This window comes from Nasonia vitripennis, chromosome 4 (genome assembly GCF_009193385.2).
Source record: "Nasonia vitripennis strain AsymCx chromosome 4, Nvit_psr_1.1, whole genome shotgun sequence".
NCBI lineage: Eukaryota > Metazoa > Arthropoda > Insecta > Hymenoptera > Pteromalidae > Nasonia > Nasonia vitripennis.
In genome coordinates, this window is record NC_045760.1 from 27,999,569 (window position 1) to 28,012,200 (window position 12,632).

Below are 12,632 nucleotides of genomic sequence, written 5' to 3' on the forward strand. Positions count from 1 at the left end.
TTGTTCTCTTCGACTTACCCAGTTGTCGACCTTCTGCCTTCGTTCCAAGAGACGCTGCTGCAGTTTAGGCCCTGGCCCAGCAAGGAAAGCTCTGACTAAGTTGCGAGTTCTGTCCAGGTGGTTCGGGGCCACTGCCTCAACCTGGGCCAGGTACTTCTGCATCGTGCATTCCAGGTTCGGTACTGGTAGACTCGGTAGAGGCTCGTCTCTCTGCAATGACGATATAGTTTATATGAAATGAGGCTATAGCTCGGCTGAAAAGTTTTGTTTGCGACTGAATCGCGTGCTGTCTGATGAATATTCTAGTATAAGCGTAGCGACAGCAATCGTTCAATCAAAATTTAATCGCACGTTTATGCGGAATCCTCGTGTTTCAGTGTATACTTTCTGCAGAGGAGAGAGAAAAAAGTCTGGCTTTAAAAATTCATCCTTTGAAGATAACGCGCCGCATCGATTTTCAACGAGGGACAGACTTTTAATCAAATCAGGGATGCACGCGTCGTATAAAGTCCGACAGCCAGAAAATAATCGAGTCATATAATAAGCAGTCGTTGCCGAGAGAGAGAGAGAGAGAGAGAGAGAGAGAGAGTGAGATAATGGTGTGACCAGCGAAATAGAAAATACAGGGGTGTGCACGTATCCATCATCACGAGCTACCGGTCATTTCAATGGACTGTCTTTGACACTGCTAAATACAGAGAGGGTCTTCTCGCACTGGCATCAATTTGGAAATGAGCTGAAAAATTCTCCACTACTGCGGTAGTCCATTAGCAGCTCGCCGGAAACACATCGTCTTTTCTCTCTCCCTTGTTAGCCGCCGCATCGGAACTCGCAAAAAGGGGGATGAAGATCAGTCGAGCGTGGATATATAGAGCTCTCTCTCTCTCTCTCTGCCATACCCCCTTGCTCGCTCGGACGAGAGGCGGCCATACGCTTCGTTACGCGATTGATTCTTTATTTTACAGTTGACGGCAGCTACTGGGGGGCGAGGACATGGCGAGCGAGTTATAGAAAAAGAAAACACATGCCACCGCTTGTATAAGTGCGTCGAAGTTAAGGGGAAGGAATGTCTATGTACGCGTGCGTGTAGCCTTTTTATGCTCTTTTTTCGTATCGAGAGACGCTCGTTATCGTGCTTCGCTGAGTTCTATAAAGTATTCCGCTCAAGTAGGTAACGCCAGTGTATACGCGACTAGACGGCTGAATTATTAACGAAGCAGCTAGCTTATACTTATGTAAAATAAAGAATTGTAAAACCGTCCATAAATCGCGTGCTGCAGGCGCGTAAGCGAATCGCCCTCCAATTAGGAGGCCCCCCTGCAAGCTCTTTTCTTCTTTCTCTCTCTCTCTCTCTCTCTCTCTCGTGCCTCTACATATATATATATATATATATATATATATATATATATATATATCATCCACGCGAGCAGGAGACACGTGGGTCACTCTCTCTCTTGAGTAAGTCAGCCAGAGCGTCTTTGTCGAGGCTGCAAAGACACTCGAGCGTCTACGAGCGCACGTGTGCGAGTGCGCTCACGCAAAATCCGTAATTGCTTCGCCCGACTAGACACGCGCCCTTCCGCTTCTCTGTGTTGTTTGCCAATTTGCCTGGGTTTGCACCGCGTGTTTGTCGATGACGCTCGTGTGCGTAAAGGGGAGAGCTCGAGCTTTTTTTGCACTCCGTGCGATAATCCACGATGAATACGCTTTAATCACTGCACGTATATCGATGTTCGCGTAACCCGTTATTTTTATCAGTCGCGTTTCGAATAAAGAATTCACGTCGAGTCTCCGCGAGAGAGTAGGCTTGAGAAAGAGAAGAAGCGACAGGTCGTAAAAACGACTCGCGACGGAGTTTTAAAGCGCAATGAAGATCCGCAAACAGACAGGTAGATAGACAAAGCTCTTTAGAGTCGGAGAAAAAGGAGGAGAGAGAGACATTTGGGGTGTAGAGAATGGAAATATGTACATAGATTGACAGGGAAATAAAGGGAAGAGAGAGAGAGAGAGAGAGAGAGATCGAGGTGAGATTACAGAGGGCGTCTCTCTTGCTCTAAGCCTAGGGCCAGCGGCAAAGTCGTTAGCGCGCCGTCGCAGCGGTGCATAACAATGAGCTGCAATGCTCCTGGGAGTCAAGATATAACCGTGGACTGGTAGTAGTAGCATAGCTCACGAGCACACACATGTACGTCTGGAAAATCGACGAGTGTCTGTCGCAGTGTGCATGCAGTGTAGAACCGACTGACTCATGACGCCCCTGTACGATAATGGAACTCGTTACGACTCCTTCCCCAGATTCGCTTCGTGATGTGAATTCCTTGCTTCGACGATTGGATTTCGGATTCTTTTTTCCTCTCTCTCTCTCTCTCTCTCTCTCTCTCTCTCTCTCTCTCTCTCTCTCTCTCTTCAACGAGGGTTAGACGACAGAAGGTGCGGTGTATATACTTTCTCCGCGTATAGACCTTGGGACTTTCTCTCTCTCTCTCTCTCTCTCTCTCTCTCTCTCTCTCTCTTTCTCGGACTCGAGCGCCACGATTTTGCAATCTTTCGAAATTCCCGCGTGTGATCCGAATTCCGCAGGTTTGAATAAATAAAGCCAGTGGCGCGTCTTTATACAGTCGAGTCTGACGCAGAGCGTAATGATTTCGGCGTAAAAATCTACGCTATATTATTGTTGTACGCCGCACACTGACATTCCGAGCACTATCGATTGGCTGACGTCAAGCGCCGCGTACTCTTTGAATAATTAACGGCTCAGTCACGAAGATCGATATGCGATTGAAATTATTTGGAATGACTATTCTTCGCTGCTCGACATCGATTTCCTCGGGGAGAATAGCAGCGATATTGAGAAAAAAGAAAAAAAAAAAATTATATACACCGTTTGCCAGTGCTATGAATTCTTCATGGGCGTCTATAGAACCGCAGCGGACGTGATTTAGTATACTGTAATCGAGAAATTAATTCTCCCACTCGTACATATAATATCCGGTCATTAGTGTATACGGACAGAGAAGGCTCGAGGAGGAGGAAAAAAAAAACGACAGAGGCGACGCTACAATTTTCCCCTGTATATTCGAGTGCTGGCTCGTGTCCACGCGTACACGCGTCGATAAGCAGGCTGAAGCACCCTCGTTTGACGGTTCGCGATAATAATCAATCGGACGCGCGCCAAGTCGGACTTACTGAATTCGAAACGATGCTGCCGCAACTACACGAACAATGCGCTTTTTTGTCACCGTCATACCGGTAGCGCGTGCCTAATCGGCCGATTTATCTGTACACGTGTGTGTGTGTGTGTTTTGCGTTATTCCGATGGGCTCAACTTGTGGCACTCGAGTTTCTTTTTCTGGCTAAGTGTGCACTCGTGTCGCGCAGGCGTGGACGCGGTCTTTCGAAATGTGCGATGAGATCGTCATAATTATAAATTCCGAAACATACTTTTTAATCTGCGAACTTCCCGACTATTTTGATTCCGAAGCTATAAATGTATAATACAAACTCGTCGCACGCGCGTGGCCGGCTTAATTAGCAGCCTGAGTTATTTTTTAGGTCGTTATACAGCGACCTACTTCTTAAGGCCTGGTCAATATTCGGTGTACGTTTCTTCTCTCCCGTATCGATTTTCCCAACGAGCGACGAACTCGAAGCACAGGCTTGTATACGTTTTTATAAACCTCGTCTCTGTAATGGCTGATTAATTAAAAACTAAAAAGTGTCGTCACGCGGTAGAGCGTCTTATGCAAAAAGCCGCACGAGAAAACAATGAAAGAGAGGACGTTGCGGAACTCGAGATCCTTGAGAGAATCCAGCGATAATCGTAAAGTCGAGCGATCGCAGCCGAAGATTGTATATACGCGCGTGCGTTTTCCCTTTTCTTTCTCCTCTCTCGCTCGCTCTCATCAATGCAAAACAGCGCGTAGGGTCGTAGCAATTAAGAGATAACAAGGTTTTGCCCCCCCCCCCCCCCACTCGGCGCCCCTCCAATTAGTAACACCCCGGCCTATCTTTGTAGTAGTGCTAGTCCGCCCCGAGGCCTGTACTGTCACTGCCAGAATGTTTCCTGCTGGGCAAATATAGACTCGCAAGCGGGGGCTGCGTCGCTTTTCTGCGTTTACCTTCGGCTGTACTACGCGGTTTATGTTCCTGCGGCTGCTAGCTGCTGCGTGCTTTTTTTCGATCCGAGAGAGCGTAGCCTGCAGCGATGCTGTGTACTGGCTTTTCTTTGTTCTTGGGGGTTATTTCGCTTGCTTTGGACGGATAATTGCTGTTTCTAATAGGGGGGTGCTCTGCTTTACCGACCGTAAGCTGGGTATGAGAAAATTATTTACCTTTGGCTTATATTTCGTTGTTTTGGATGCATTATCGCGTTTTCTAATAAAGGGGTATCGGTCGACGAAACTGCTTTACCGGCGAGCGAGAAATTTAGGACCCCTAAAAATTTCTGTCCGGGGAAGCTTAACAAAAACCTTCCGTGACGCGCGCGCGAGGGCTGCAGAAAGCGCAAAATGAAAATTGATCGACGTTCAAACACACTGCACATACAGACTGATAATGGAAAGTCCGCCGATGATATATAATATCCGTCGCAAGCTCGCCCCCGTAAAAGCTCCTGAATGGAAAATAGAAAATCATACAGTATACAGCGTATAGAGCATTTATATATACGCTCACCTTCGATCGCCCCGCGCGCGCACAGGCCTACCTCCTATACACACACGCTCGCTCTCTCTCTCCCAGCTGATAAGGGCTAATTTATTTACGAATCGGACGCGAAGGGAGCCGGAGGGCAAGTAGAGTCGTTCGGCATGAGTCACGTGCCATCTGCCGTTCTATTATGACACGAGCAATTTTCCCGTGCGCTGAAGCTCTATATATACACACACATATATATATATATCTACACACACACACTATAGAATACCGGTTCCGCACTTCATCATCGCTCGCTCGCACCCCCGAATGCGGTTAACGCGGCTACGCTACGTTTATCCCCCGGCGCTTTTTCCTCTACTCTCTCGCGCGGAAGACGAACGATCGGAAGGCTATTTCGCTCCCGCGGATTTCCGAGTTGCATAATTGAAAATCGCCGGGATTCGAGACGATAATCGACGCTAATGCGTAACGCGTCTCAAGCTTTATATCGAGAGGACGTGTGCAGTGTGCAGTATTCCGGTGTAGGGAGAAAGTTTGCTCTTAATCACGAAATGGACCGAGTTTAGTTAGCGACACACTCGGGCCGCTTTGAAGTCCAACTGCCTTTTCTGCCTGCGTATACAGCCTCCCTCGGAATCGTGCTTATTAGCCGGAGTGCTGCGGCTGCGAACTTGCGCGAACATTTTTACCGACCGAGTCGTTACTTTAATCACGAGTTCGACGCCCCGATATGCAGCTTTATTATCCAAATATGCACAAACTTGCAAACACTCGTAAATCAATTAGGAAGAAAAAGACAGAGGAACACATATAGGGGGGGGGGGGGTAAATAAAGCGAGAGCTAGTAATCTCGTAATTGGACTAGAGGTAGCCCAGAGCGGGTTGCAGCAGTACAACACACACGAAATCGTCATTGGCTCGATCCGTCTTCTCTCTCTCTCTCTCTCTCTCTCTCTCTGTTTATATACACATATATAGAGCTATAGATAAATACTCACTGTGGAAGGGCAGGACGAGCTGTCCCTTGAGAGACTGCCTATGCTGGACAGCAACCGCCGCGAAGTCCCGAGCACCGAGTCTCGCCATCCCTCTGCAAAAGCAAATAAATATACATATAGGTATAATACACACATACACGGAAAGTTGTGCCTCGCAGTATTTTCTTCTCTACTTCAACGTAAACACATCGTGTAATACGGAGGAATCGCCGCACATATATACGGTAAATAAGAGATACCGTCTTCTTCGGCCGCGTGTAATACACGGCTTTAACTATTCATGAGCGAGCGCGTAACTCGCGATTATACGCCTCGAAATACTGCCCCGGCTGCTATACTTTGTCAATCTTTTTATTTCTAAATGTATGTAACGGCGTGAATTATGTATACATAAGAAAGAAAAGTTGAATTACGCCCGATTGGATGGAGACGTGCGCGACGATTTTACGGGATTTTTACGATTTTTAATCGTCTTAACGACCGGCGAATTTACGAGCCGCGACGAAAGGGGTTCGTTACACCCGCGCGGTAGGGGATAAGGCTGCTGCATATATATGTATATATATATATATATATACACGGGGGAGAAAGTTTCGTATAGCAGCAGTAACGATAGCAACTTGGCCGCTTTAACTTTGATATTCCCGATATATACACACTGCTGCAGATAGCTCGTCGGGCTAAAGACTTCAATCGCCGAGCTCTCTTTTTCTTCAGCACTACTGCAGCCCTCGGCTTCGCTAATGTTATTAGCAACTTTTCTGTTTATCCTACGGCCGGCGAATTAAAAGTTATGGGAAAGTACACATGTTGAATGATTGATGACGTTTGATATGGAGGAGAGAGGAGAGTCGTCGCTGCGAGAGTTTTATGTACAGGTGTGTGTGTGTGTGTGTGTGTGGGTGGGTGTTCTATAGGTGACGTGTGCTTACTTCCCAGGGGGCTGGAAACGAGGCAGACTTTGCAGAAGTACATGCCGGTTTTTGGTGGTCACAGTACAACACTTTTGAGATATGAAATACCGGCACTTTACAGACACTTGCTACATGGCCGAGCTTGAGGAACACACTGATGTAAACAAACAATCCTCGCATAGAACCTTCGTCGCCAGAGACACCGAGCAAACTATTCCTACACGTCAACTCTCTGCATTTCTTCACGAAATTCCCTTTAACTTTGGGGACAGCTCTGCCAATAACATTTTTCACGGCCACCAGAGATACCCTGGCACAATATTCGACGACGATCTGCTTAAGCCTAAGGAATAAGCCCGAGCTTACGGGCTGCGGCGGCAGAGCAGCAGAAAGCTTTCATTAAATGCTAAGCTATGACTGATCGTTCTTGGTTTTATTAACGGCTGTTTACTCCGGCCCTACGACGACCTGCTAACTTTAATGAAAGCCTGTCTATACGCACGACACTAAATTCTCTAATCTCGTCCGAACGCGGCTCCCTATGTGTGTATAAACAAAATCTGCAATATATAGCCTCTCGCTCTATACGTCGATCGCGCCTAACCGCAAAACGCCATGCAACATTCATACCATTATTATATAGCTATATATAGCGTAAGGATCATCGCGTCGGTTAACGAGCTTCCGCGGTATATAGAGACGAGGCGAAAAGTGCAGTACCGCCAGGCGGTGCGCGGCTAGCCTCGATATTAATAAATCTCAATTACGCGACTTAATACGTTGCGTTGCGCCGCCGGTATATACAGGGGGCTCGTGAGGGTAGAGCTTTATATATATATATATATATATATATATAGCACGCGAGTCCTGGGGAGATTTGGCACGTCGAAGGGAAGTGCGCCGAGCGAGAGAGCGCATTGTTCGACACAATGCGCTATCCACGTGCGCCGCCGGAAGGAAAATAAAAAGGAGGGCAGTTCTCGCCGACTGCGCGCGCGTGTGTGTGTGTGGTTTGCGAATACATGTATTATAGGCGACAGGTTACATCCGAGCGAACGCGCAAATCGGCCTTTGTTTTGCGTGTAACTTGTCGCTGGGTGCGAGGGTAAATCGTTGGAATATATACGAGATGACTCGTACTTGAATTTTCGTCGGAGCTTTTCTATTCCGTATCTATTTAAATTTAAAATCTATATATTTTGGTTATTATTGTGTCTGTGAATCAATAACTTGAAAATCCGATGCATTTCTGCCATCGACGTGTATATATACACAGTTGCGTATTTCCGTTGGCCCAGGGGGGATACCGGCGATACGTGTGTCGGCTCGCAGATCGATGCTTCAATTCCCTATTCGATTAGCCCGTTCTGCTTTGTCACTGATGGAAAGTAAACTACCTCGAGAGCAAAGGACCCGATGCCATGTAGGATCAATTTGATTTTTTGCTATACTCGTTAAGCTTGCTCGAATCGAACGAAATTCAAAAACGTCGATGAAAATACTCGACTCGCCAATCCACATGCCCGACGTTTGCTCCCGCGAAAAATCCTCTGTAAACACGCGGGGACGAGGCGTACATACACATCAGCCATACCTATGTATTATACACGGTTCCTTTATTTGTATAAGCGCCGGGCTGCGAAGCTCGGCGAAACATAAATAAATGTTTCCTTTCATCGAGGGCATTTAAAAAGTTTTTTTTCGCTCTCTCTCTCTCGAGGGCGCCAATTGGATTTAGAATCGAGGCGGATGGCAAGTCGGGCGTATTGTCATTGAAATTCCCGACTCCGACGAAGCGTAGACTCGGCTCTCTCTCTCTCTCTCTGTGTATACATACTATATCTATATGTATATGCGTGAAGCTACGGTGGCAACTGCGCCCGCGTGTTGCGGAGGGAGGGGACTTTACAATTTCCGCCGCGACGTACGACCCTCGTAATCCCTGACTCGGAATCCTCCTCATTTAATATTTATGATTTATTTCGGCTTATTCCGACGCGCAAATGAGAGCGTCTGGCCCGCTGGCGAAATTTTCGCACAGGGATTTTACTTAGCGACGACGCGATGCGCCCAGATTTCGATGGGTACTGATGACGAACGAACGTTCGATCGTAGTTTATTAGTCCGTGAAATTTAAAAGTTTCACCTCGGTAATTATTAATGATTTAAACAAGCTTAACAGTCAAGAAGTGGGTGTTGGTGAGTTTCAGCACGTGTAGTAGACATACAAAAAATATTATAAAATTAAGCTTCTTCGATTAAAAGTTTAAATTAACATTTTATTTCGTCGGACAAATTTTAAGAAGCAGAAGCACAAATATTAAGCATTAATTCCTTAATACTTGTGCCAGTGCGGAAATTACAATAAACAAAAAACGTTTCCACGTAATATTTTGATTTTTTCAAGGATAACTCGCTCCAAGAAAAATCATTATTCGAAAATCCAGCGCCAATAAAGAATTCAAGGGATTTTCGGCGACAGGTTCCGCCAGGTCAAAGTTTGCCCGCATCGGACATACATCACGCGCGCTACTCTCGTCCCTATACATTCCCTCATTGGCTCCTTCGGACGCACGCGAGAGCTGCAGGGGATCGCGCAAGTCTTGAGGGAAAGCGCGGGAAAGTCGTATTCTCCGGTGGGAAAATCGATGACGTTCCAGCAGCAGCCTTATATACCTATACAGACACACATCTGGGGATAAGAAGTCTTCGTCGTCGTGGTGGAAAACGGCAAATAGCCATTCCGGTCCCGTAGGAACGAAATGACTTGATTAACTGACGACGCGTCGTTACGGACACCCCTCCCGCTTTAATGTTCGCCCGGGAAGGATTGATTCCTTTTTCTTCCTCCGCAGATGTCTTCCGAGGCAGGTCTTAATGAAACCTCTTCTGCAACGCTGTATACATATATATAGTCGCGACTCCAATTACTCGCGGATGTATGGACGTATATATGTATGAGGTGTACGTGTTGTTAGAGGTGGGCTGTGCTTGCATCTGACGAAAGAGTGGAGGATCTTTCTCTCTCGCACGCGCGCGCACGTGATGAGAATAGCGATTTCGCCGGGAGATAAATTTGTCTCGCGTCGGCCGATATGAATGCGCTATTACGGTAGTTTATGCTCTTTTTTTTGTATATGTTGATAAACGTATACGCGTTACTTTTTTTTTATATACTTCGTGAGCTTTCTACTTACGTCGAGTTAAAAAAAAAAAAAAATGACGTAATCAATTAAGAAACTTTCAAACGAGATTCACGTATATTTGCGGTCGAATAATCAACGAGCATCCCAACAAGCCACAAAATGGTTAATTAAAATTGAAAGCGACTCGCCTTCCTAGCGCCAACGCAACGAAAGTTAATAAAGCTCATGCAAATGACCGCAGAGGAAGGAAAAGTCCTCATAAATACTCATCTCACATGTCCGGGTTCACATAGAGAGAGAGAGAGAGTCAGCCAGACAATAGGCCGCTCTACTCGTCTCTTTGTGTCACCAAATCCGATTCGCGCAAGCCTATCTCGGAAGTGTCAAATTTATGAACTTCCGGCAGCGCGAACGGCTGTACTCGAGTGTTTCTGCGCGCCTGAACGCACAGTCCTCCCTTTTGCGGTGACCTCGAGCACGAGATCTACCCCTCGCGCATATAGCTCTGCTATGCCTGCAGAGGGAGGGGTGACAATGGCACTAGCAACTACCACTTCAGGCCTGGCTTTTGTTCCCGTTTCTTCGTCCCTCCCCCCCGACTCTTCCTTTGAGCTTTTTTTCTCTCTCTCTCTCTCTCCTGGTTTCGCGCTGCAACTTCCTGCTCCTTTAGTTTTTCAGTCTCGGGCATTGTTTGTCCTTTTGTCGTCTAGCGTCGATTGGCACAAAGGCTCGAGTTAAACTGGCGGGATTGCCTGGCAATTGGGATTTCCGAAGCTTCGCGAATCACATACAGCTTGTAAGCCGATTAATCATCGAGGGAAGATCGAAACGAAGAGAAGAAAAAGTAGCGGGTAGAGGTCAATCAGTCCGCGCAGGCTCTGCATTCTTTTTACGAGATAATTCTCGCCGCTTTTGTGGACGATGTAGCAATTCCTTTCTCTCCGCGCCGGACCCTTCCTTCTTCGGCTCCTATGCCTCGGCCAAGAACACGATCTCATTTTATCTCCTCGACCCCTTACACGATGCCGAGTTTGTTCCCGCCGACTACGACTACGACGACTACGAGGCTGATGGCTAAAGGGGATGGAGCCGACTGCTCGGCTGAGGTAGAGAGAGAGAGAAAGAATGAGGGAAGTAAGTGGAGAAAGAGACTCTGCCCTCGGGCGGCTGAGGAGAGAAGACCGACCGCGCAGATAGAGCACGCTGCGGAGCTTGCGTGCAAGAGAAGAGAGAGAGAGAGAGAGAGAGAGAGAGAGAGCGGCTGTTGTGTGTACTATAACTAGCCGTCAGCAAGCTCTCGATGCTGTTGTTTTATAATTTCTCGTGGCGCTCTATTCCCTTCTATTTTATTATTATCTTTTCTTCTTTCAAGCGACTGTCCTTTACGCTCATCGATTATTATCGCTTTGCGATGGTGAACATTGAAGTATTGTTAAACGAATATTATAAAATTTAAAAAAGCAAGATACCTTGTTGTAACCTACTCCACTCAGTATACAATTAAAAAGCAAATTTTCCGTAAGAACACCTCCATCGAAACATCCCTGCGTACACTCACAAAATTACCGCGCAACGCGTAGATCTGAAGCGGGATAAGGAAAAAGCATAACGCACCCTCCTGAGAGAAATCGACGCTATCTCCCCTAACGCGCATTACAATTATCGTTCGCCATCGATCAGTCCCGTACGCACACATACGAGCGAAAAGCTCTCCTACAGCAAAGTATCGATAAATCGCCCATACCCCCATACACGATGATAATAATAAGATCTTAATGCCATCGCACACCTCTACGAAAAAAAAAAAACGCAAAAAACGAAGCAGTTCACACAGCATCTCGTTTCCCCCCTGTAATTCGAAGACACAGCATCCCGTAATGGAAGAACTCACACACACACACACAGAACGGGGTTTCGTATATCTGCGCCCCTCGACAATTTGTCAAGTCGCACCTCCGCGAGACGCCCTCATCTTCGCCCCGAAAACATCTCTCTCTCTCTCTCTCTCTCCGAGTTGGACGATAAGCAGACTCACGTGCGAGATGTGTCGTTTTGATAAATCATGCGATGGATGTGCAGCCATTATTACCCCCACACGTATATACGCGAGCACACTTGTTTTCCTCGTCGTTTGCGTCCGCCCGCCTTGGGATTAGCTGTACGTATGTCCTCATGATTGATCTGCGAGGTTTACACGTCGTGCGCGTGGCTCGTTTTTAAGAAGGGCTGAGAATTGCCGTTTCTAGTCGCAACGCCGCAAGGACGATGGTTTTGTTCGTTTATTATACGTGGGATGAATATTTAGGTCAGTTGCAGGTTGTAAAGTGTCACGCTGACGGTATTACACGACTTTTGTTTGTGCGTAACGCAATTATAAAAGCGTGTGTATTAAAAAAAGAGAGGAGGAAAATTGGATCGAATTAAAGAGCGATCAATTACAAAACGAGAAGCTAATTCGTACAGTTTTTACGCGGGAAAACTAGGTGGAAGAGAGCAGACGTGTCGTAACGGGATGTTGTATTCGAGGTAATTACGATATAGCGTGGGTTCTGTATTTGGCTTTAAGCATAATAAACTCGCGCTGTTTTTATACCTCCGGATTTATGAGTTTTTAAGTACCCGATATAATTATGTAAGCGGACGTTAACACACTGTAAACAACCGAATAAATTTTTACGAAAAAAAAAATTAATAAACCAACCTTTGTCATACCGATTAAAGTACGGTTTTTTCAAGCTTCGCGTTTCACAAGCCGATAGATTTTTTACAATAACACAAGGTTTTCGAAAGATGCTCGTAAAGAGCGAAAAGAAATTGATTATTCTTGCGTGTCTACACACACACACATAGCGTGCGAAATGGCGCACAGCAATAGAGGACGATTTTTACGGGCCATTATATCGTTCGCGTTCGTGCAA

General features: G+C 46.5%; 1 protein-coding gene across 2 annotated transcripts in view; it reads right to left on the minus strand.

Annotated features, from left to right (window-relative positions):
* LOC100121638 (choline O-acetyltransferase) overlaps window positions 1-6,947 on the minus strand; it is a 34,853-nt gene extending 27,906 nt beyond the window's left edge. The window contains exons 1-3 of one of the 2 annotated variants that reach the window (XM_008211782.4): window positions 6,587-6,947; window positions 5,655-5,746; window positions 19-210 (exon numbers count right to left, since the gene is read on the minus strand). In XM_008211782.4, the coding sequence (XP_008210004.1) occupies window positions 19-210; window positions 5,655-5,746; window positions 6,587-6,629 (327 nt within the window). In that variant the 5' untranslated portion in view covers window positions 6,630-6,947. The remainder of the gene's footprint in view (window positions 1-18; window positions 211-5,654; window positions 5,747-6,586) is intronic. The other variant, XM_001605196.5, reaches the window with a different exon arrangement.
* Window positions 6,948-12,632: the final 5,685 nt, after the last annotated feature.